A 22,251-nucleotide genomic window follows, 5' to 3' on the forward strand; every position below is an offset into this window, starting at 1 on the left:
TTCTAATAGCCTATAAGGCCATGCTAAGGCCATGCATCCCATGTGTGCACCATGAACATCGATTGCAATGGCTGATAATCACGATATCGGATAGTATATAAGCGAATAGATTAGATTAGATTTCATTTAAAATGAAATCTAATCTATATTCTAAATTTTTTTATCGAGACCAGTCCAAAACTTGACAACCAGCTCGCGGGCGTTTACGCATCGCATCGTTTTTATTGGCCAGTTAGAAGAGGGCATGTCTCCAACACGAAGTATTGATTGGTCAACTTCTTGCGTTACGTAAATGACGCAAGAGCCCTTTCCTCTCTCACTCGACAGCGATCTCAATAGATTCCAAGCGACCTTGCGCTTTCATTTTGCGTAATATGCTAATACATGTAGATCACGAGATCGCCATCGCATCGTATCGCATCAGCGCGAAAGTTACACAACTGTATTCACAGCAAAACACACTGGTCAGTTCAAGAACGTCCGCAAATTTGCAGTATTAGAGAATTATGGCCCTTCGGAGATTAATACGTGCCGATTTTGTGAGGAAAATCACCCAGCCAAGTGCCACTTCACAATGCAGACAACTTGGAACCGCCGCTCCGGCTAGTGAACGTATCCTTTTTCGTTGATGGTTGTCTCACCTAGCTACGCAATCAGATTTTAGTCGCGCAACAAAATACGTAGACCCACATACCGAGTTATATGTTTGCGGTAGTGACGTACAAGTAACCTTTTAATATGCGGCCTCTAGCTATCCTCTGCATGCGCATGCTGCGGCACAATTGTAGTTGTACATTGATGACTTGTAAAGTGTAGGTCTAGAAGAATCTACTTCGGAATAAACGATTTCAACAGTAGACGTAGAGGCTTTTTATTTCATTCAAGAGCATTAGGAAAGCACGAATTTATTCTTTGTCATTTTAACCGTTAGATGTCAATGTAATGACAATAGAGAGCTCCCCAAGAAATGCATAAATGGGCCATGATTAAATTTATATTAATAAATACAACTTAAGACAAGTATCACAGAATGTGGTCAATCAAATGATATAGTATATTATATGCCTTTTCTTTTGCTATGGTACAGAGTGGATCATTTGGAAATTTGGTTACATGTAAATTTACATTGAAAAAAAAACCAAACAAATTTTCGTGCCACTATAAGTTTCATATTTTACCAGCAAAAGGCTTACTTTTAATCATTGTACATGTACATGTATGTTTCTTACCATGTTGATATGAATTACGATACATTCACTTGTTAATTTCCACATTGATCCCATGTAGTCTTGAAAAGACATTTTTCTACGAGTTCATCTCCATCCCTCCCATTCATTCTTTGGCTTTCGATGCAACCCTTGCGTGGCACTTTGTGCATTGGGGATATGAATGCGCATGAGAGTTGCGATGATTTTAGTCTTTGAACAAGGCCCTTTCGCTGCGCGCTGTGTAGTGGCGAGCGAAAGAGTTATGAAACGCGCCCACACCAGCAGAGAGCAATCGGGCGCCACACGATGTCGCGCAGCAAGAGTGCCTGGTCAAAAAAGGCTACACTGCTACCGACTCAAGCAAGCACATTTGGTTTCAAATCTTGTTTATCTGAGCAGTTGTCGATCTCGCATATCCCTCCTGACCGAATCATTTAAAGTCATCGATTTGGACAGAAATGGACTATTAGCGGACTGTTACGTTCCGCGTATCCTCTGGTCAGTAATTGGAATACATCAGTAAGTATTCAAATTGATGCTCTTTGTAGTATTTAAGGTGAAATTTAACCGCGATACTAGGCCTTCCCAGATCCAAAATCTTACAATGCGCAGCCCCAACGCTGGTTGCAGTTATACAGGTATAAGCATACCGTACATTACATACAAGTGTATACATTGTAGGGAATTTCTTCTTCTTTTTTTTTCTTGACTGGTATCATTGAATCCACCCAGCCAAAAGGAAACCTGCCTCATCAGCAAAGGAAAAGGTGGAGTTTGATTGGCGAGATGCGCTGAACCTTGAGAGCCAGCTAACCGAGGAGGAAATCTTGGTCAGGGATCAATTCAAGGCGTACTGCCAGGACAAACTCATGCCCAGAATCCTCATGGCCAACAGACACGAACGTAAGGCATCACCTTGAAAATGGGCAAACTGTTTCATGTTCATTGTGTCTGTCTGTACGAAAGGAAGTTGTATGTCTGTGACCCCATTTCATAGAAAGTTGATATGATAGCAACTCTTGCTGGAATGGCAATTGTTGTGTTTAACGACAAGAATCCAGCTTGCTGATGGGCTGTTGCTATGGGAAGTTGATATTCTAGCAAGAGTTGCTATCATATCAACTTTTATGAGATGGGGCCCTACATGTAGAGTGCCAGGGTTTTTTGTGCATAGCATGCTTCATTTAACTCTAGCTCTGTATTTTGAGGAGCATATTGGAGAACATGGAACACTTGTTGTATTTCATTGAATGAGGGCAAGAAATATATATTATTTGAGAAGTGAAGACTGGAATATGAAATGCCTGCTAATTGCCAGTATGACAAATCTGTCATTGTCATAGTTTATCATAATGTAAAATTATCTTATATATAGCTATATGTCATGTTGTGCAATATGAAACTCTCCTCTTTGATTCAGATTTTGACCGTGACATCTTCTATGAGATGGGTGAACTGGGAGTTCTTGGACCAACCATCCAGGGATATGGCTGTGCTGGTGTGTCATCTGTAGCCTACGGTCTCCTTGCCAGGGAGTGTGAGCGAGTGGACAGCAGCTACCGGTCAGCCTTTAGCGTCCAGTCATCACTCGTCATGCACCCCATCAATGCCTACGGGACGGAGGCTCAGAGGGAAAAATATTTGCCAAAACTCGGTAAGCTTAGACCTAAGAGTGCACAGTGTCAGTAGAAAAGAACATTTGTCACATGACTCTGCATTGAAGGAAATATTTGGTGTGAAGTTCTTGTTCTTTTTTTTAATCAAAATCATTTGAGTACTTTATCCACGGCAGAATCTCAGTCACTTTTCAAAGTTGTAAAATTATTGCATCAATCATTAAAATGCAAACTTTGTTACGCCTGTCATAAAAGATATGTTTCTCTTGCCAGATTGAATGCTTCGTTCATATTCATAAAACAGTATAGCCCTCATGAGAAATGATTTCATCCATATATGAGCAGTTGCTCTGTGTGCTGTAGATCAGAAGACTCGATAATTATCAACCTGTTGAGGACGAACTGATTTTGCTATCAACACGCATTTCCCATAGACACCTGCCTGAGTATTCTCGGGACTTGTCTTCAGTGGGTTAAAATCTCTTCTCTCTCATTTGTTTACATGTTTTTATTTTTATCCATTACTGTAAATAGCTAGGGGTGAGCTGGTTGGTGCTTTTGGTCTCACTGAGCCAAATCATGGTAGTGACCCGGCAGGCATGGAGACCAAGGCAGTGTACAATCCATCGTCAAAGACCTACACACTCAATGGAAGCAAGTCTTGGTAAGCGTAAAAACAGCTTATTCGACCAATGTTAGTATTGTAATCTTATTCAACTGATCTGCAACGCACTGAGCAAGGGCCCCTTGAATCATTCTACTTAGATATGTGACTTTGTAATAACCTAGCGTTATTTAGGTCAGTGTGTTTTATCCCTGTAAATCTTTAGAGAGTGTGATTCTGATATCTAAAGCAGAACATTTTGAAAGAGGAAGATTTTCATTAATGCCATACAGTACAATAGCCTGTGGTCCTTCATTTGTGCCTTTCTGAAGCATTTCAGCACTGAAATTTATCTGTTAATGACAGGTTACTGGTAGTACAACTGTAAATCTCTTTGAATTCAGGTGTAGAAAAAAAAACTTTCTTTGTGACTACAAATGTTTATGTCTTTAAGCACTTGTTGGAGGTCTGAACAACATAAGTGTATAAACTTCAGGGAATAGGAATATATATTTTTGAAGCATCAGCGCAAAAAATGGTGATTCTCGTATTTTACTGTGCTCATGTCTGCTCCCAGCTACCAAACATGATTAACAAAATAAATACATTGTAATGTTGAATTTCCAAACCTGTTGGATCTTTAATCTTTTGAAGACTAGTCCCGCCGAGTATACTCCGGCAGGTGTCTGTGAGAAATGAGTGGAAATAGCGAAATCAGCCTGTCCTAAACGGGTTAACGTACATGGGATACACTACTTTTTATGTTTCGTGTATATGTGTGTGTGTGTGTGTGTGTGTGTGTGTGTGTGTGTGTGTGTGTGTGTGTGTGTATATATACTTTGACTCTGTACATCCCAGACATCTTTCTCTCTCTCTCTCTTGTTGACAGGATCACCAACTCTCCCATTGCCGATGTATTCGTAGTATGGGGCAAGAATGTTGCCGAGGGCAACAAGATCAGGGGCTTCATTCTGGAGAAAGGCATGAAGGGTCTGTCGGCCCCCTACATCGACGGCAAGTTCTCACTGAGGGCGTCGGCTACAGGCCAGATCGTCATGGAAGACGTGGAGGTGCCAGAGGAGAACATGCTACCCAATGTCAAAGGTCTCGGGGTGAGTAAGGTCGTAGGCAGATGATGTGGTGGTTGTCATTATAAATATGACAATACTTGTATGTATGTATTTGTTGATGGCTATGATGGTCATGATGTTTGATCATATGGATGAAGATAATGCTTTTCAGGATGATGGCGATGATGGTGATGATGACGATGATAAAGAAGATGATGATGATGATGATGATGATGAAGATGATGATGATGATGATGATGATGATGATCAGGATGATGATGATGATGATGAAGAAGAAGAAGATGGTGAAGATAGTGGCAAGAAAGTGACTGCAACCTAGAATTTTAAGATGTTAACAGCACTAATGACATTCATTAGTCATGGGACAATAATTTGAAAATCTGCATGCCCAACTGGGCAAATTGTAGTAAAAAAAGAGTTATGTAACACCCTGTTTTGGTGCTTGTTCCCTGCAAGGGGAATCAGTGTGATCATTCTTTTTGCCCTTCTGCTCTTTACAGGGACCGTTCGGCTGCCTGAACAATGCCAGGTATGGCATTGCTTGGGGTACTCTTGGGGCAGCCGAGTTCTGTCTGGACACAGCGAGGCAGTATACACTGGATAGGTGAGTTTATCCCCCTTTTGTAGGCCATGGAATACCAACGAATTCTCAAAGTGTTCTTTCCAAGAGCTGTATTCAAACAATAGCACTCATGCCTGGTTAGTTCAGCAATAAGAAGAGTCATGGGGCTAGCTAGGCTTTCAATAGGCAAAACTTGATGTCACAAACTTGTAACAACTGGAACTATTTAAGTGCTCAAGACACTATGGGTGTTACTTGATGTAATTCTAATGACCATGACATATCTCATATTTGCATTGCTTTGGCTTAAATTTGGACGAAGCTGTGACTGACTGTGGACCGTCTTGTCGGCAAATTTCACCTCACCAGGAACATTGTAAAGCGCAATAAGGCACAATTGATATTGATGGCTAAAATGTTTTACCCTGTAATCAACATGTGTAATCATGCAAATTTGTCAATGACAAACGTATCCATAGTGCTCTTTTAGTCCCCTTGCTGTGTTTGCACACTTACTTTACTTCATTTTAGGATTAGTGCATCCATTTACTGGCTTCCTTTCTCTGCTGATTTTTGTTGATGCTCTAAAACAACTAAGTGGAATGGCATTTGAAATATTAAAGGGAAGAACTGTCTTTTAAACTTTTAGGACAGAACCATCTTCTGCCAAATTGTTCATTGCATGAGCTTGCTTATACTAATATGAATGAAGAATAGGAGAGTTGGCATCACCATATGAGAGGATAATATGATGTGTTCCATATGTTAGTATCATCTCTATCTCTCTCTCTTTGTCTCCTCCTCCTCCTCCTCCTCTTCATCATCATCTTCATCATGACCATGACCATCATCATCATCATCATCATCGCCATCGTTACCATCCTATTACCATCATCATCATCATCATCATCATCTTCATCATCATCGCCATCGTTACCATCCTATTACCATCATCATCATCATCATCATCATCATCATCATCTTCATCATCCTCATCCTCATCCTAATCATCATCATCAGACATCAGTTTGGCAACCCACTGGCCAGGAACCAGCTGATGCAGAAGAAGATGGCAGACATGTTGACAGAGATCTCAATCGCTCTCCAGTCCTGTATCCAAGTCGGCCGTCTCAAAGATGCCGGGAAGTAGGTTTTGCCATTTTTATGCCTCCGCCACGAAGTGGTGCCGGAGGCATTATGTTTTCGGGTTGTCCGTCCATCCGTCCTTCCGTCCGTCCGTCCGTCCGTCCGTCCGTCCGTCCGTCCTTCCGTCCGTCCGTAATGAATTTTGTGGACAGGGTAACTACCAAAACCTTTCGAGGTATCCTAATGAAACTTGGCATGTATGTGTATTAGGGGGTGAAGTTGTGCCTATCAACTTTTGGGTGCACATGCTCAAGGTCAAAGGTCAAAAGGTCAAGGTCAAATGCTTAAAATTTTACTATTTCCCCCATATCTATGCAATGCCTGAAGATATTTTCTTGAAACTTAGTGTATACATGTACTACCCAATTAAGATTCTCTGGTGAAAGTTTGGGGTCATGAGGTCAAAAGGTCAAAGGTCAAAAGGTCAAGTAAAATTTTAAAATTTCACTTTTTTCTCTGTATCTTGGAAATTGTTCAAGGTATCTTAATGGAACAAAGTATGTATGCATGTACTGACTGGCAGTGGTTATCTAGGGAATTTGGGGTTCATGTGGTCAAAGGTCAGGGGTCAAAGGTCAAGGGCAATACTTCAAAATGTTACTATTTTCCTTATATTTATGCAATGCCAGCAGGATTATTTTTTTAAAACTTGATGTATGCATGTATAACCCACTAGAGATTCTCTGGGATTTTTTTTTTTTTTTTTTTTTGCCAAGAAGGTCAAAGGTCAAAAGGTCAAAGATCAAGTGAAAGTGCTGAACTTCTTTCTCCATATCTCGGAAGTGGCTCAAGTTACAACAGTTGTATCTTTAAACTTAGTACATATTTATGTATGTTCTGCCTGACATTGATTCTCTTATGAATCAAAGGGCAGATGAAAATGATAACAATTTACTGCTCAATACAGAAATTGCACTTTTTATGCCTCCGCCACGAAGTGGTGCCGGAGGCATTATGTTTTCGGGTTGTCCGTCCGTCCGTCCGTCCGTCCGTCCGTCCGTCCGTCCTTCCGTCCGTCCGTCCGTCTTTCCGTCCGTCCGTAATGAATTTTGTGGACAAGGTAACTATCAAAACCTGTTGAGGTATCCTAATGAAACTTGGCATGTATGTGTATTAGGGGATGAAGTTGTGCCTATCAACTTTTGGGTGCACATGCTCAAGGTCAAAGGTCAAAAGGTCAAGGTCAAATTCGTAAAATTTTACTATTTCCACCATATCTATGCAATGCCAGAAGATATTTTCTTGAAACTTAGTGTATACATGTATTACCCAATTTCAATTCTCTGGTGAAAGTTTGGGTCAGGAGGTCAAAGGTCAAAGGTCAAAAGGTTGAGTAAAAGTATTAAAACTTCTTTTTTTTTCTCTGTAAATTGGAAAATTGTTCAAGGTATCTTCATGGAACATCTGACTGGCAGTGATTATCTAGAGAATGTAGGGTTCATGGGGTCAAAGGTCAGGGGTCAAAGGTCAAGTGCAACACTTCAAAATTTTACTATTTCCCTCATGTTCATGCAATGCCAGCAGGATTATTTATTTTTTTTTTTACACTTGGTGTATGCATGTGTAACCTAATAGAAATTCTCTGGAGAGTTTTTTTTTTTCTTTTTCTTTTTTTTGCCTCAAAGGTCAAAAGGTCAAAGATCAAGTGAAAGTGCTGAACTAACTTTTCCTCCATATCTCAGAAGTGGCTCAATTTATTGTGAAACTTACTGCATATTTATGCATGTTCTACCTGAAAGTTATTACTAGTATCTTATGAATTTTAGGGTCAAAGGCCAGATGAACATGGTAACAATTTACTATTCAGTACAGAAATTGCACTTTTTCTCCATACCGGTACCATGAAAATTACTCAATGCATAAATGTATGAATGGGTCAAAGTCAAGTTAAAGTCCTTAAATCCCCAAATACATGCTCTCCTATTCATCCAATTAAACCAAGGTCAAGGAAGGTGAACATTCAACACATTTGTGACAAGCTTGTCATTTCAATATTTTGCCAGTTTTGTGAAAATGTAATCACACATTGTCCACATATACTATCTAGACCTATTAGGAAAATCATGCATTATGGCGGAGGCATACCAGTCGCCATAGCGACATTTCTAGTTCTTTATACCTTGACAATTACTCAAGTGCGTAAACTTATGAAAGGGTCAGAGTCGAAGTTAAAGTTCTTAAATCCCCAAATACATGCTCTCCTATTCATCCAATTAAACATAGGTCAAGGAAGGTGAACATTTGATACTTTTGTGACAAACATGTAATTTTAATATTTTGCCAATTTTGTGAAAATGTAATCACACATTGTCCACATGTACTATAGACCTATTAGGAGAATCATGCATTATGGCGGAGGCATACCAGTCGCCATAGCGACATTTCTAGTTCAGAATGTTTTCCCTTTGCAGGGATAGCACAATTTTGGCTTGGGGATGCCATAGAAATACCCTGGGGATGCCATAGAAATACCCTGGGGATGCCATAGAAATACCCTGATAGTGATTGTTGTGAAAGCAAATCATAATAAAAAGAGAAAGCACACTATGTGAAAATGGTCATATTTAGGAGGAAATAAGATTTTCTTTGTTTCTTTCACTGTGTGTGCAGGATGGATTAGGATACTGTAAATGTCAAGATAGAACTGGGATTTACTGTCGGGCAAATACCAGTCGAGATCAACATTGAGAAGTCATGTAAAAGTGGAATTTTTCTTGCTCAGCCGGGTAAAAGAATTTTGTGTGTTTTAAATTCCGTGGAAACAAGGAAGTCAGATATTGTTTCAAATCGCTCTTTAAAATATTTGCTGTCTTCTGTTTTCGTGCAAGTATCATGTTGCATGATATGCAGGAAAATTGTCACTTATGGAGAAGTGAGCTGAATTGCCTCTACCAAATTAAGCCACTGGTTTAATGTTTGGACATGCTTTTGGAATAGAGAGACTGCTCCCTGTGTGAGTTTAGGATGAAAGCTACTTGTGCTGGTGTTTATACATGTCCCCTGTGAGTTTAGAATGAAAGCTACTTGTGCTGGTGTTTATACCTGTCCCCTGTGAGTTTAGAATGAAAGCTACTTGTGCTGGTGTTTATATCTGTCCACTATTTTTCTTTATTTTACTCCAGAGCAACTCCTGACATGATCTCTCTCATCAAGCGGAACTCCTGCGGCAAGTCGCTGGACATAGCCCGCGTGGCACGGGACATGCTTGGTGGGAATGGCATCTCGGACGAGTACCATGTCATCAGACATGTCATGAATCTGGAGGCTGTCAACACATATGAAGGTGAGGACAGGAATGTACTGTAGTCGCCGAATATTTCACTAGATTTTTATTTTCGCGAATTTTTGCTCGTTGGGTGCTATTCGCAAATGTAAAAATGTGATAAAATTTTACTCTGATCTTGATATGAATGTGACATGCACGCATGCATTTTTCTGTTCAGTACTGTACTTAACAATCGTAAATTTGACCCACTCGCAAAGTTGTCGGTGAGTCCCTATTCATGAAAAATTAGACTCGCTAAATACATGGTCTTTAACTTTACTATATTTTCCTCAGTCAAAAATCATTAGTGTGAGTTCAGCCTGTAAGGAAGTTGTAAGGAAGTGTAACATTAATCCAGTGCAGAGGTGCATGCATGTTTCAACTGCAAAGAAGCTTCAACATTTTTTCTTGTGAAATATAAAGAATAAAGTGTCTGTGTTACTGATGAGCTTTGTTGAATGATAAAAAAAAGACAATTATTTCTTATTATATCCCTCATGTAAAGTTTCTTGCAATATGATTGTGCAGCGCACGAAAAGGGTGTAGTTTTACTAGCTATGTACAAGCAGCTGGATGCGGTGCAAAGGCTTACTATCTAGCGTGATATAGTACATTTGGGAATCCATGATCTGCATGCAATCGTGATTGTGTGATCGATATGTAAATTTCTCACATTAGAATGTACGCAGTGCGCGTAGTAGCGATACTAGCTAGCGACAGTGGCTAGCTAGAGCGGTGCCGATGGCATTGCAGAAATCTGTGGTGCAATGGCGTGTGTGTGTGTGTGATCAATGCAGTTCAGCTCAGTTGACAAAGTGACTGCTTCAAGTAATGGAGGAGTTTCGTAAATTGCAGTAGAAGTACAACATATCAGGTACGGTTTAGGAATCATTTTAATAAACTAAAACAGATTTTGAAGATGATCTAGATAACGAAGCCACTTTAACCCTATAAAGCCCAAGCTATTTTGACCCCTTCCAGGCCCAAGGGGGGGCACATTGTGCCCTCCCTATATAACTTTTTTATTATATGATGTATGACCGTCATATTTGGTACATGAGTAAAGCAACTCATACTCTACATGACCCAATATTTGAATTTTCTCAAGGTCATCCACTGAGGGCGCTATTCACCAAAATATAAAGAAATACATAGAAAATACACTAAAATCAGGTTTTTTCTTTATATTTCTTTATCCGCAGTATATATGGTTTTTTTTTATATCAATCATTTTCATATTTACCACGAAGGAAAAGCAAGTCAACCTTCACTATTTGTTATGATTGAACTTTCTCAAGGTCAACATGTGGGGGCGCTATTCATTGCAATATAAGGAAATATATGAAACCTATGATGTATTGCTTGGAATGGGTACATATATCGGTATCATATGTCATATTTCCAAAATATTGAAATTTTGAGTTTGTAGATTGATAATAAGATAAACAAATGATATTACCGGCAAAGCTTGTGTGAAGATAACACAAAATAAAAGGGAAGTCTTTGGAAAATGCTGTATTTCCGATTATTTGTATTATATCTATTGTTTGATGCCTATATTATATAAAGATTGAAGGAAATAGTAAGAAGACCATTTCAGGGTAATTCACAACCATAATCACTTCATATTTTCGTCCTTCAGTAAATTACAGCCAAGAAAACCGCCCTTTCATCCATTATCATATTGTTAACTGAAATTGGAACAGAAAATCAAGCAAAATCTGATGAACATGGTCGTCAGTTTATGGTTGCCATGGCAACCAGCAATATCGGACATAGCTAAATTATATATCAAAATGTTTGCAATAAGATTTTAGGAAAAGTCACCAAATTTCGTTTGGTAGGGGGGGGCACAATGTGCCCCCCCTTGGGCTTTATAGGGTTAAGCCTACTTGTAGTCCTGGATCTCCTTCTCTCGAAGTTCTGCGCTGTGTAGCTCGTAGGAATCAACAACGGTTTAATACACGGTGGCCTATACATACAGAGCAGCGGTTTCGTTCGCTACGCACTGCGTGCATTGCTGCACTGCCACGGCCTAAATGGATTTAATGTTAAGCCTGCACATTTCCAAAAGGGAACCTTGTTATCACTCTAGTAAAATGCTCGAGAGGGATATAAAACAAATATCGACTGCTTTCTTTCGGGCCATGGTAAAACTATTTGCCCTCGGTGATTTCTCAACAGTGCCATGCCCCTCGACTCCGTCTCAGGCATAGCACTGTTGAGAAATCACCTCGGTGCAAATAGATTTACCATCTCCCTCTGTAGCAGTCGATATTTGTATACTCTATACCCCCGCATAAGGGTTATATAGGAATCATTTTCTTTGTTATTAAACCTTGTCTATACTTCTGCTAGTATTAGTGACACTCGGTGTAATTAACAATTTAATATCTGTTGTCTTTGACTGCATTAGTCTGACGTACATATATGTTCGTGTTTCTCTTCCAGGTACACATGACATTCACGCTCTCATCCTTGGCCGAGCCATCACGGGACTGCAGTCATTTACGGCAACTAGCAAGTAGGCTTTGTGCCATGTCAACTGTATGGACACTTTCCCCCCACTCTATCCCTATACAGACCAGCCCCACCCCCATGACCCCTTCACCTTTTTAAACAAAGAGACTCTATCTTACTCCCATAGGATCCAATTGCATGTCATCGCCTGTGTTTGATGTATGCCGTGTTGGTGGAAGGCACTCTTTCTATGAGACTCCCCTTTTGTGGTATAGGATCCATCTGCATGCCAAATTGTGTGTGAAGTATACTGTATGGATAAAACAAACCAATTCAGTGAGACTCCACATCGCTGTGGGATCTGTTTGCATGTCAAAGAATTTGTATGATGTATGCCATAAGAGTGAAAGAAATCAGTTTTTTTGATGGACGGTACCAGACAGTTTTATCAGCAAGGATTAAAAAGTCCACAACATATTGTAGTCAATCTCATGGAAGTGTAATCGTTTTGGTGGTGGTTTTCGTGCATGGTATTTTTATATGAGTGGAGGAGGGATATTGCTGTCAGTCAAAAGACCTCGGATATTCTTCAGCTGTGAAGAAAGAGGAGAGGTTGCAGTGTAGAAATATAGGAGTGACATTGATGACTGGTACATGGAGAGTGAGGGATGATTGAAAAAGGGGAAAAAGCAGGGTGTATTTCTGCCATAGATTATTGCACAGGGGTATTGTCACCACATTTTTATCCCAGTGTATGGATGCTGTTTTTGGGTTGTGCTGTGAGAAGTACGTTGTACACATGTCACACTTAAATGTTGTGGTAGCAAAATCAAGGACCACAGGATATTTTGCTATTTGAATATCAGATTTTGCTGTATTTGTTGAAGCAATATAAACTTCCTGTTTTTTAAAAGTATTCTACAAGTTCTTGTGGCAGATGTATCAGGTATATCACAACAGTATATCATCAAACAAGGTGTCAAATATGAACCATGCTTTCACTTGGATGTTTAAAGAAGTTTCACACAATGAATACCTGGCAGAGTATGACTACAATATTGTGTCTCATATTTGTGTGGACCTGCATGTGAGTACATGTATGTGTGTGTGTGTGTGTGTGTGTGTGTGTGTGTTTGTTATAGTTTTTTTTTTTCTCTCAGTTCAAGAAGCACTGGAATAACATCAATATTTCTATGACATAACTTCACTGCTGTTGAGTGATATATGTGCACTTGTATTATTGGTCAGGTGGGGGAACTGATGTTGCTGTAGTTAAGATAACTTTCTGTACCTCTGCTCTGGAGTATTACAAGGACATCATCTATAACATTGTCTGAAATAGTTTCTGAGTTATGTATCTTCTGTGAGATGTGCATGCCAGCAAGATAAAGTGTCAAGTTAGAAGCAAAACTTGTATGGGATGAAAGAGTCAGCTTTGAGAGGTAGAAATGATAGTGAGATGTTACAATGTCAGGTGGAGATAATTAGTAAAGTAGGATAATTTTTTTTTGATGCACCTCTTGTACCGATTCTATTCAGTTTTTAACATGGTAGAGAGAATTTGATTGTGGCTGAAGGAGTGCATATGGTGTATGTGATCAAACTATTTGTGTGATGTTGTTGCTGTTGTTGTGGTTTTTTTTTTTTTTGGGGGGGGGGGGGTGGGGTGGGATGGGATAATCATGTTGTTTGTGTTTGCCTGGCATTTCTTCTGCTTGATAGTTACTGGTTGTCCTAAGAGTAGTTACAGTGTACGACACCCAGCAGGACCAAGGAAAAACACTGGTCATTGAAGGCAATGACTTCTGAATTGAGTTATATTGTTTTTGTCATTGTAAATTATGAATACGTATGCTCTGAAAGTCTTGGCTGTTGTCTTTTACATTAGTGAGGTTAGTGTGAGTAAGGCTGATTGTACTTGTAATGGTGTGTGTGAGGGTGTGATTTGGGCGTAAGACAGTGCAAGAAGGTCATAACTCACTATCTGGTGTCCACTGTTCATGGACTCACGCCTCACTGTGAGTTGAATTTACACTGCAAAAATTTTATGTCATCATTACGGTAATGAGAGAGAGTACCTCCAAAATTGTGCTAAAGTATTTATATACCTCTGCCTGCGAGGAAAGTTAGAGGTGTAATTCTGTAGTGTAATGTCCATGTCCACTGTGAGTAACCATGGCATTCACTATCAAACACTTCATGGTCTACAAATTCATTGTATGCTAATACATCTATTTGCCAAGTAGTGATTATTGTCTTCATTTGTAATTGGTAGATGTGCTGCTGTGATAATCAAAAAACCTATTTCAACAATGTCAGATATTTACAAACGTGTTTGGCTTTCGAGTTTGACTCACATCTGCCGTGACAAGTGTGAAGATATGCACAAGAGGGGAGATATTCACAGACTATAAAATTCTGTTCCAGAAATCTAGTAAAAATTTGTGTTGACCTTGAAGTAAGACTAGTCAGGAAGCTCAAGAGATTGAAAGTAATCATCAGCAATGCGATGCAAAATGTGTCCTTTTTTCTTCAGGTACATGTACAACTGTACATATATTTACTGTGATGACACTGGACAAGAAAAGGGATTCCATACCATTGTAATTGATTTGTTCTAAGTAGAAGCATGAAAATGTTGAACTACACTGTACTGTATTTCCAGTAATCCATGTTCTGATCTTTCATTTATTTTGTTCTGGGTACACGTTCCCTTTTAATTGGTAGACATCTTCAAAAATACCGAGGGAAAATTAATCATAAAAATCTGTGTACAAAAACTGCAATTAATTGTGGAATTCTGTGGTAGTAATTAAAATTATGCGAGTCTGACAGAGAAAAGCATACTGAAGCCAAACACATGGGGCATTTGCTTGCTACGTGAAGCTGTAGAAAATGTATGCACTAACGGTGGCTGAAAGGCAGTCAAATCTGTGATGTCTATTTTTATGCAAACTTCTAAAGGTTTTCTCTTCTGAGTGTGAATAAAATACATATTCAATTTGTGCATATGTATGAATGTGCATTCTGAGACATTTTTATTGTGTTCAACTGTGTAGACTGCATTCAGTCTGTATGTCCTCTTGATATGTCGGTATCTTACCTCCAGGGTTTTGTGCGTTGAGTGCGTTGGCATGAGTGTAATGCGATGGAAACATCTTTTTTTTTTGGTGCAATTAAAATTTGCACAACACACAAGTCTCTTGTCCTGAACTTAAAGGGATCGTACAGTTTTGGTTGAGACATAATGTCAGGTTTCTAACATTTTTTGGTGAGATAATGAGAAACCTCTTATGAAATATGAAAGAGCATGTAATTATATGAGGAATTCAACGTTTATTCGACGAAAATTGGTTTTGAAATGGCTGAGATATCCAAAAGAGAGCGATTCTAATAAAGTGTGGGACCCACACTTTATTACGATCGCTTTGTTTTACTTTGTTTTTGGATGTTTCATTCATTCCAAACCCGATTTTCATCAAATAAACTTTGAATTCCTCTTAAAAGTGGTATGCTCTGTACTATATCATAAGTGTTTTCTTGGTATTTCGCAAAAAGTTAAAAGCCCAATTCTCATCTCTACCAATACTGTACTATCCCTTTAATATTACTGTAAAAGCTGTCATTTTTGTGTACAGACATTATCGTGAATGAGGAGGTCGCAGACATTTTCGCAATTTGACACCAAGGCTATCGTGAGTGCACTAATGCCTGTCCATTCATTCCATCAGATGCAATCCAGATCAGGTGGTGATATTTTCATGTGTTGCTAAAATCGCAGCCCAGCAATGATTCGCAAATTTGCAAAACTTGAACCCTCGCAACAATAACAGCTTTTACAATAACAGCAGCACCACACATCAGATTTCATGTAAGAAAACATCTCATGCATAACACACAGACTAGTAGAAAAACCATGAAAGAAACACAAAGACATTTCAGTGTCAAGTAATATTTCATTTCTCTTGAAAATTTTGTGTAATGGCACATAACTATTAATTTCATATCTTACATTCATCACAAACTCTGTACAACACTCTGCGTCACTGTATTTCCGACGAAATATCAAAAGCAATTTCATGTCCAGTGCAACATGAAAATTTGTCGTTTCAAAAAAATTGACCTTGCCTTTAGCTCCTTTCTTTTCCTCAATCAGACACAGGCGACATTGTAGAAAAGATATTCAGTCGACAGGATTATGTTCTGTTCAACTTACAGGCATTTATCTTCCTGAGCGGATCTCTACAGTAAACTAAGGTAAATACACAGTACTCTCAGATATGATAAACAAAAGCAAGTAAGTATTCAAAATAGCTACTATCTCTGGTTTTTAGTAAAGTTTTGTTCTATACTCCCTTTGTCGTATGTTAGAAGACAATATTACTGCTTGTACAGTCCTTGCGAGGCGGCCTGTACATGTACATTTCAAAATATTTTGACAAAAACAGCGACAAAAATCCCCTACAAAATGTGCATTAATTTCCGGCAGCTGTTCCTCAAAACCAGCTGTTCCCCCAATGCAGCTATTCCCCAAAACCCATTTAAAAAGATTGTGACTACGTTAGTGATGTACAAGACGACATCGTACTTTGCAAGTATTTGGAACGTTTGCATCCAACATCATGTCTAATAAACACGCATGTGAAAATGTATTCCGGTCAATGTGAAGCATACTCTTACTTTCTCACATCTGCATAAGAAAAATCCATATTTTCTCTGAAATGTACATGAAAGCACAGAGGAATATCTTCGTAGTCAACAGAAACTGAGAAAAAGTACGAAAAAAAAAAAATTAACATTGCATTTATCAGGCTAAAAATAATTACCATAACCATGTGCTGTTGATATGTGACATATAAAATGAAACACTCATTTTTTTAAATGAAACTACTAGATTATTCAAAGTGAATTCACAAACATGCTCTTATGTCAAGTATTTCATCAGAGCCATTCAAAAAGAAATGAATGAATAAAGAAAGAAAGAATTACATTCCTCGCTGCATGGCCGATAGATAGTTCATCCCTTTCATTTCTGCTCAATTTAGTACAACTTTGTAAAATCACATGCAATACACATATAAACATGAAAATATTGCCATTTCTCGACACGAATGTTTGAATGGTATTACTCGCTTGTACGTGATGACTCTCTTCGAAACTTTAAAGGCACTACACACGAATCACTCTGATACATACTCCACGACTCTCTCCTGGCAACCAGACATTTATTGCTCCTTCATTATGTCAACGCCTGTGCATCATCGCAAATTCTTATCATCATTTTTATTGATTTTTCTGGTAGTATGTGAGAACAGAAATTGGATGAATACCACTGGAGGAGGCAGCCACTTTAAATATTTGTCGATGTCTCTGTGGAATTTTTATGTTTCTTGCGGGTCTGTTGTCTCCCCTTCACTCATGCGTGATTGGTTCCGTGACTGCTCTCCTCGAACCTGCCATGCAGCTCCGCGATCAATGGGAGGTGGTTGGAATGTATGTCAACACAAGAACGTTAAATCACAGGGCAACACCGAACTGCGATTATACCACAAACTACATTCGTACCATTATACAATCTTTCCTTGGGAATACTAATACGAGAAACCCGTTGGTATGAGGAAACGGACACACAACAAACTGCCAGCCACTTGAGACAAAAATATGCATGCATCAATATATCTCATAATCTCATAAGTTCATATTCTCTCAGTATTCCTCCTTTGTTATGTTTGAGTTTGGTCTTTTGTTTGTTTGTTGCATTTTTAAAGACCCTGATGTACCATTGTTTTTGTTGTAATATGAATGCCCTGTCTCAAAATATACACAAGAAAGCTTTATCATTGTGGCATCGGCTGGGCAATATTAGCTAGAGCCTGGAAAAGGAGCAAAGCTCTACTTAATCCTTCTGTAGTTCTCTACTTTGTTCATTCGGCAATGTCAAGTATGCTGCAGAGGGCATACTGTGTCACATAGTAATATAATATTGCTCATGCTTCTACACTTTTAATACCATAACACAGTTTCATAGCTCCACTTTCCCCATATAGTGTTAAACCTGCACACATTCTTAAGATACAGGGCTAGGAGCTGAATGATGTTAATTGTGGCTTCCCTTGTGCAGTCCGCGTTTTCAAACACAATTCCAAATTGGAGACAGACAAAGCAATTTTGACTTTTCAAACAATGCACGCCTGACTCTGCATATATTCATGTATGATGCACAGCAGTTATTCAACGGCATGAAACTTTCATGAAACAGCGGATGCCTAATCCGTGACACAGTGATAGCATTGGGGTTTTCAGACCAGCAGAAAAAAGATATGAACTACCTTCCTATTCTAATCAAACTTATCTCATCATGACAAACAGTGTTATCCATGGAAAAAACAAGAATTCAAAAAAAGCTGATTCACGAGGGTATGCAAGTCTGCATCACAACATATAATGCAACACAGAGATATGAATTACAAATACTCAAGTCAAATCTCAAAAGTCTGGGCGTATGCTAGACTGCTCTTGAATTGAGATAGTCACATATGGCAGGAAAAGCACCCATCGTTGCATGGAATAACTCCCTACTGAAGTCTTGTTACCAGTCCAGCATGACACCTCAAAGGACCATATCACACCAACGCAATAACATCAAAACTTTGGTAAGGGACTACACGTCCTCGCCATATAGAGACGCACACGAAATGACACCCTCACTATAAACTAATTTGAGAAGAACACACAAACTTCATGTTCTCCCTAACCAAGCATATGAAGCTGCCAGCATAATGCAAAACTTCCACAACCGGCGCGACATGAATAACGAGAAAGGGCAGTCATTTCAGACACAGGACAAGAGATGGCAGCAATGACCACTTTCTATTAGTTTTTTTAATTCCTCACATTAATGCAATCCCAGCTCTTAATGACACTTGAAGCCGCATGATATACATGTATACCAGGTATATCTTTTTAAAAATATTTCCTTTATTGGTACGAATACACTTTGCTGGGCACAAATTTCCATAGATCTGCAATGTGAATCACCCATCATGGTGACCTGCACACAATGCACCACAACTGTGCAATATTGCAAAGGGGGAAAGGGGCTTGACCTGGTGCACACACTGATATTGATTTTCTCAATATATTTCATGAGATTAAACAGCAAAAACATGCAGTCCTGATATCCAATTTGAGTCAAAGGTGGTATAAAAAGGCATCATCTATAATAGTTCTGTACACAGGGCACTGCACCTTCATATGTGCTGGTGAATACAAAGTCATTTTTTTGTTTCTCCTCATGAAAAGAGGTCCAAACTTGATAGGAAAATTACCTGAATCATGGTATGACAGTGATGTGTGCTGTTCGGGACAGCTTGGCTTGTGTCGTATTGCTCTCTGATTCTCGTAGTACAAATGCACATATCACTTGTAATACAGTATACTACGCATGCAATAGCTCAGTCTGCATTATATTCGCTGTGTAGTCACAGTGTCTATGGGTACAATGATCACATCTCAACATGACAACACTCAGAACTTGGTTATAAAAATAGCTCATTTTCCATCTCAAAGCCAGCCCATGCCTCAGCTCTGAGCAACTGTGAGATCACAGTTCGTCTCTTCATTGGCAATTGCAAAATACAAGACATTTTTGTGCATGTCAATCTATTCCTGTAAGTTGAGACTTCACTCTACTAAGATCCTACATTGCAATGACTTCTGAAGGCCAAAAATTCGAAGTTATTCCTTTCAGACTCCATAAAATGATGACACCTGTGGTAACAAATGACAACTGAAGATACAGTACCACCATCATTCAGAATGTATCCTCCAAAACTAGAAAAGGATGACTGCGCACCATCTACTAAAAAACACCACTCCCCTACAGCAGCAGACTATGGTATGGCGTAACCCAGGCCAACATGAACTATCACTTTACATCCAAGAACTTGGTTTCAGAAAAGCTGACTTGCATCTGCAAAGGAATCCCTTACTCAAACGTGAGAGTTAAAGACTTTGCCTGTAGAATTGATTGGCTCAGCTGGTGACACAACACCACACTAAGATAGGAAATCCCAAGTTGGACTTATACTGGTAAAAATCTTCATTCAAAGACAGATGCAAGTTTAACATCAAAATGCGACAGGGTACTCTAAAACCTGGGTTGCTGGTCCCATATGATGGACATTTAAAGCTTATAATTGTGTTGTTGTTTGTGTTTTCACTTGCATGTTTTTTAATTCTTTACTTCTATCAAGTCTATGCTTTCCCTGTTAATTCTCCAGCACATTATCCAAAATATTACTTGCATTACTGTTATCAAATTCACAAACTGAACTGAATGGAATATAAGATACATATAAAAAATTCTTACCTACCATATGACATATCTTACTTTTTTACTGTTTTTTTTTCCTTGACTGCAAGATGCCCCTCACACTTGCTGCATATAAAAAAAAAATGGCAAAGATACTCTTTCTAATAACAACCTTTGACAGCCTATATACTCTGAACTTGAAAAATGTGACTTATAATGAGACTGTGAAAATTGACCTAGTGGGCAACAACATTTTCAAACCATTCTAAAGTAGTTTCCAAGGAGTTTTAGTAGCTGTATGATTTCAAATAATCTACAGGCTTTACTTTTTTTCCTCTAGTCCCTTTCAATCACCAGCTCCAGATACAAATCTGCTACATAAGACTTACTGATTTGTGACCGTGTCAGACAAAATACATACAATGAAAATATCAGTACTAGGGCCGATTTCCATCAATTTCACGAAGAGAACATTTAAGTTTTTTGCTAACATTCGTCTCACGTAGTTTAAACATTCCTCCTGCCTTGAAGAAAAAATTCACAGTAATGGGCAAACATACATGTCATTTGACCATTTATTTCAGACTGGTCCACTTCTCACTGGTACTGTATACCTCATTTACCTATGGGTGACAGGCTTTACACATTCCATGCCCAATGGTCACCCGTACCTTGTCCAGGAAGGATGGACAAAGACGATGGACACTCGCAGTACGTGTGACACAGTGATCACAGTCGACGACAATATGTGACCACAATCAATGTGTAATCACAATTAGTCTCATCATAACAGAATACATCATGTTTTCTCTATCAACCTGCTGATCAGGCCAGGATGACAAGATAACTCGTTTCAGTTTCGAACAAGAAGAGACCAGTCTAGTCCGTTCCGTCTCTTTCTCTTTCAAATTCACCAGCAGCCCCTGTACACGGCATTCTACATCCACATGTTTGAAAGCTTCCTCCTAACCGCCTCTCTGTTTGTTTGTTTTTTCTTAAGTATTTCAATCATCGATATAGATGCAGAGGAGAACTTTCTCTACTGACTCTGAACAGATTCCAAACTTTCCCAACATTCTCAGCAAAAGATTGGCAAACAGTCTGATCACACTCCCACCTTGTATCACACATTATGATAGTCAGTACCTGTTCACAACAAGATATGACGATACATCCACATCAGTGCCTTACTCTAATCATCATCATCATCTTTCATCAACTTAACAAATCGGACTGGGGATGGGGGTTGGGGTTGGACTTAGGTGGGAAAGGAGGGGGGGGGGGGGAGGGAATGACATTGCACATTTTTATCCATCAACATCATCAACCCCAGTGATGGACTCTATCAACTTGTTCTTCTCGCCACCGTCCCCTCGCTTTTGACCATTGCCGTTGACCTCTGACCCCTCCGATGACCCGTTGACCTCCACCTGGGGGGTGATGGTGCCTTCGGTGTTTTCACCCTCCCCAGTATCATCCCTGCCCTCCTCCTCCTCCTCTTCCTCCTCCTCCTCCCGCACGGCCTCCACATCCTGGGTGGTGAGCTCGGTCAGCAGGGCGGTGGCCTCGGCCAGCGTGTCCTGGGCGCTCATGGTGCGCTGGAAGCCCTTGCTGGTGGACGACTCGTTGGACATGGAGCTCTGCGGGTTCCAGTACGGCTCCGTCATCTGCAGAAGGACACATGAACCGTGTGCATCTCTTTCAGCACTCTCATTCAAATAAGGGAACATCTTGAAGCATCTCTCTTAAAATCTCCTTCTTTATCATAAGTATGATACAGCATAATAGGGCAGCATTTCATTACAGTGTGCTGGACAGCTGAAAGGTAATGATTCATCTGGACCTCTGAAAAGTAAAAACACTATAAAAACATGGATCCCACTCATGTATGACCTTTTCTGACACCAAATTCTGCCTTATCACTTATGCATTATCAAGTATTTGAAAAGAATGCAGAAAGAAAAAGAAATGACTGATGCGATTCT

At 39.4% G+C, this 22,251-nt stretch overlaps 2 protein-coding genes across 2 annotated transcripts in view; one reads left to right on the top strand and one right to left on the bottom strand.

Moving 5' to 3' along the window:
• Positions 1-459: 459 nt before the first annotated feature.
• Positions 460-12,184, top strand: LOC139723595 (glutaryl-CoA dehydrogenase, mitochondrial-like). The gene is made up of 9 exons (XM_071634829.1): positions 460-612; positions 1,941-2,111; positions 2,629-2,862; positions 3,359-3,488; positions 4,318-4,540; positions 5,020-5,123; positions 6,102-6,227; positions 9,350-9,510; positions 11,944-12,184. Exons 1-9 carry the CDS (start codon positions 507-509, stop codon positions 12,018-12,020), a joined length of 1,332 nt encoding a protein of 443 aa, XP_071490930.1. The 5' UTR covers positions 460-506; the 3' UTR covers positions 12,021-12,184.
• A 9,389-nt stretch (positions 12,185-21,573) lies between these two features.
• Positions 21,574-22,251, bottom strand: part of LOC139723596 (ubiquitin carboxyl-terminal hydrolase 24-like) — a 63,196-nt gene continuing 62,518 nt past the window's right edge. The window contains exon 51 of the mRNA XM_071634830.1: positions 21,574-21,933. Coding sequence (XP_071490931.1) covers positions 21,574-21,933 — 360 coding nt within the window. The remainder of the gene's footprint in view (positions 21,934-22,251) is intronic.

The sequence above is a fragment of the Diadema antillarum genome, unplaced genomic scaffold (assembly GCF_040938485.1).
Source record: "Diadema antillarum isolate AM-2024a unplaced genomic scaffold, OU_Dant_1.0 scf00000195, whole genome shotgun sequence".
NCBI classification, from domain to species: domain Eukaryota; kingdom Metazoa; phylum Echinodermata; class Echinoidea; order Diadematoida; family Diadematidae; genus Diadema; species Diadema antillarum.

Bases quoted from the DNA above. Each gene is read 5' to 3' on its own strand.
- LOC139723595 (XM_071634829.1), top strand. From the start codon at position 507: ATGGCCCTTCGGAGATTAATACGTGCCGATTTTGTGAGGAAAATCACC. The intron at 2,863-3,358 runs GTAAGCTTAGAC...TACTGTAAATAG, and splicing joins AAAATATTTGCCAAAACTCG to CTAGGGGTGAGCTGGTTGGT. The intron at 6,228-9,349 runs GTAGGTTTTGCC...ATTTTACTCCAG, and splicing joins CGTCTCAAAGATGCCGGGAA to AGCAACTCCTGACATGATCT.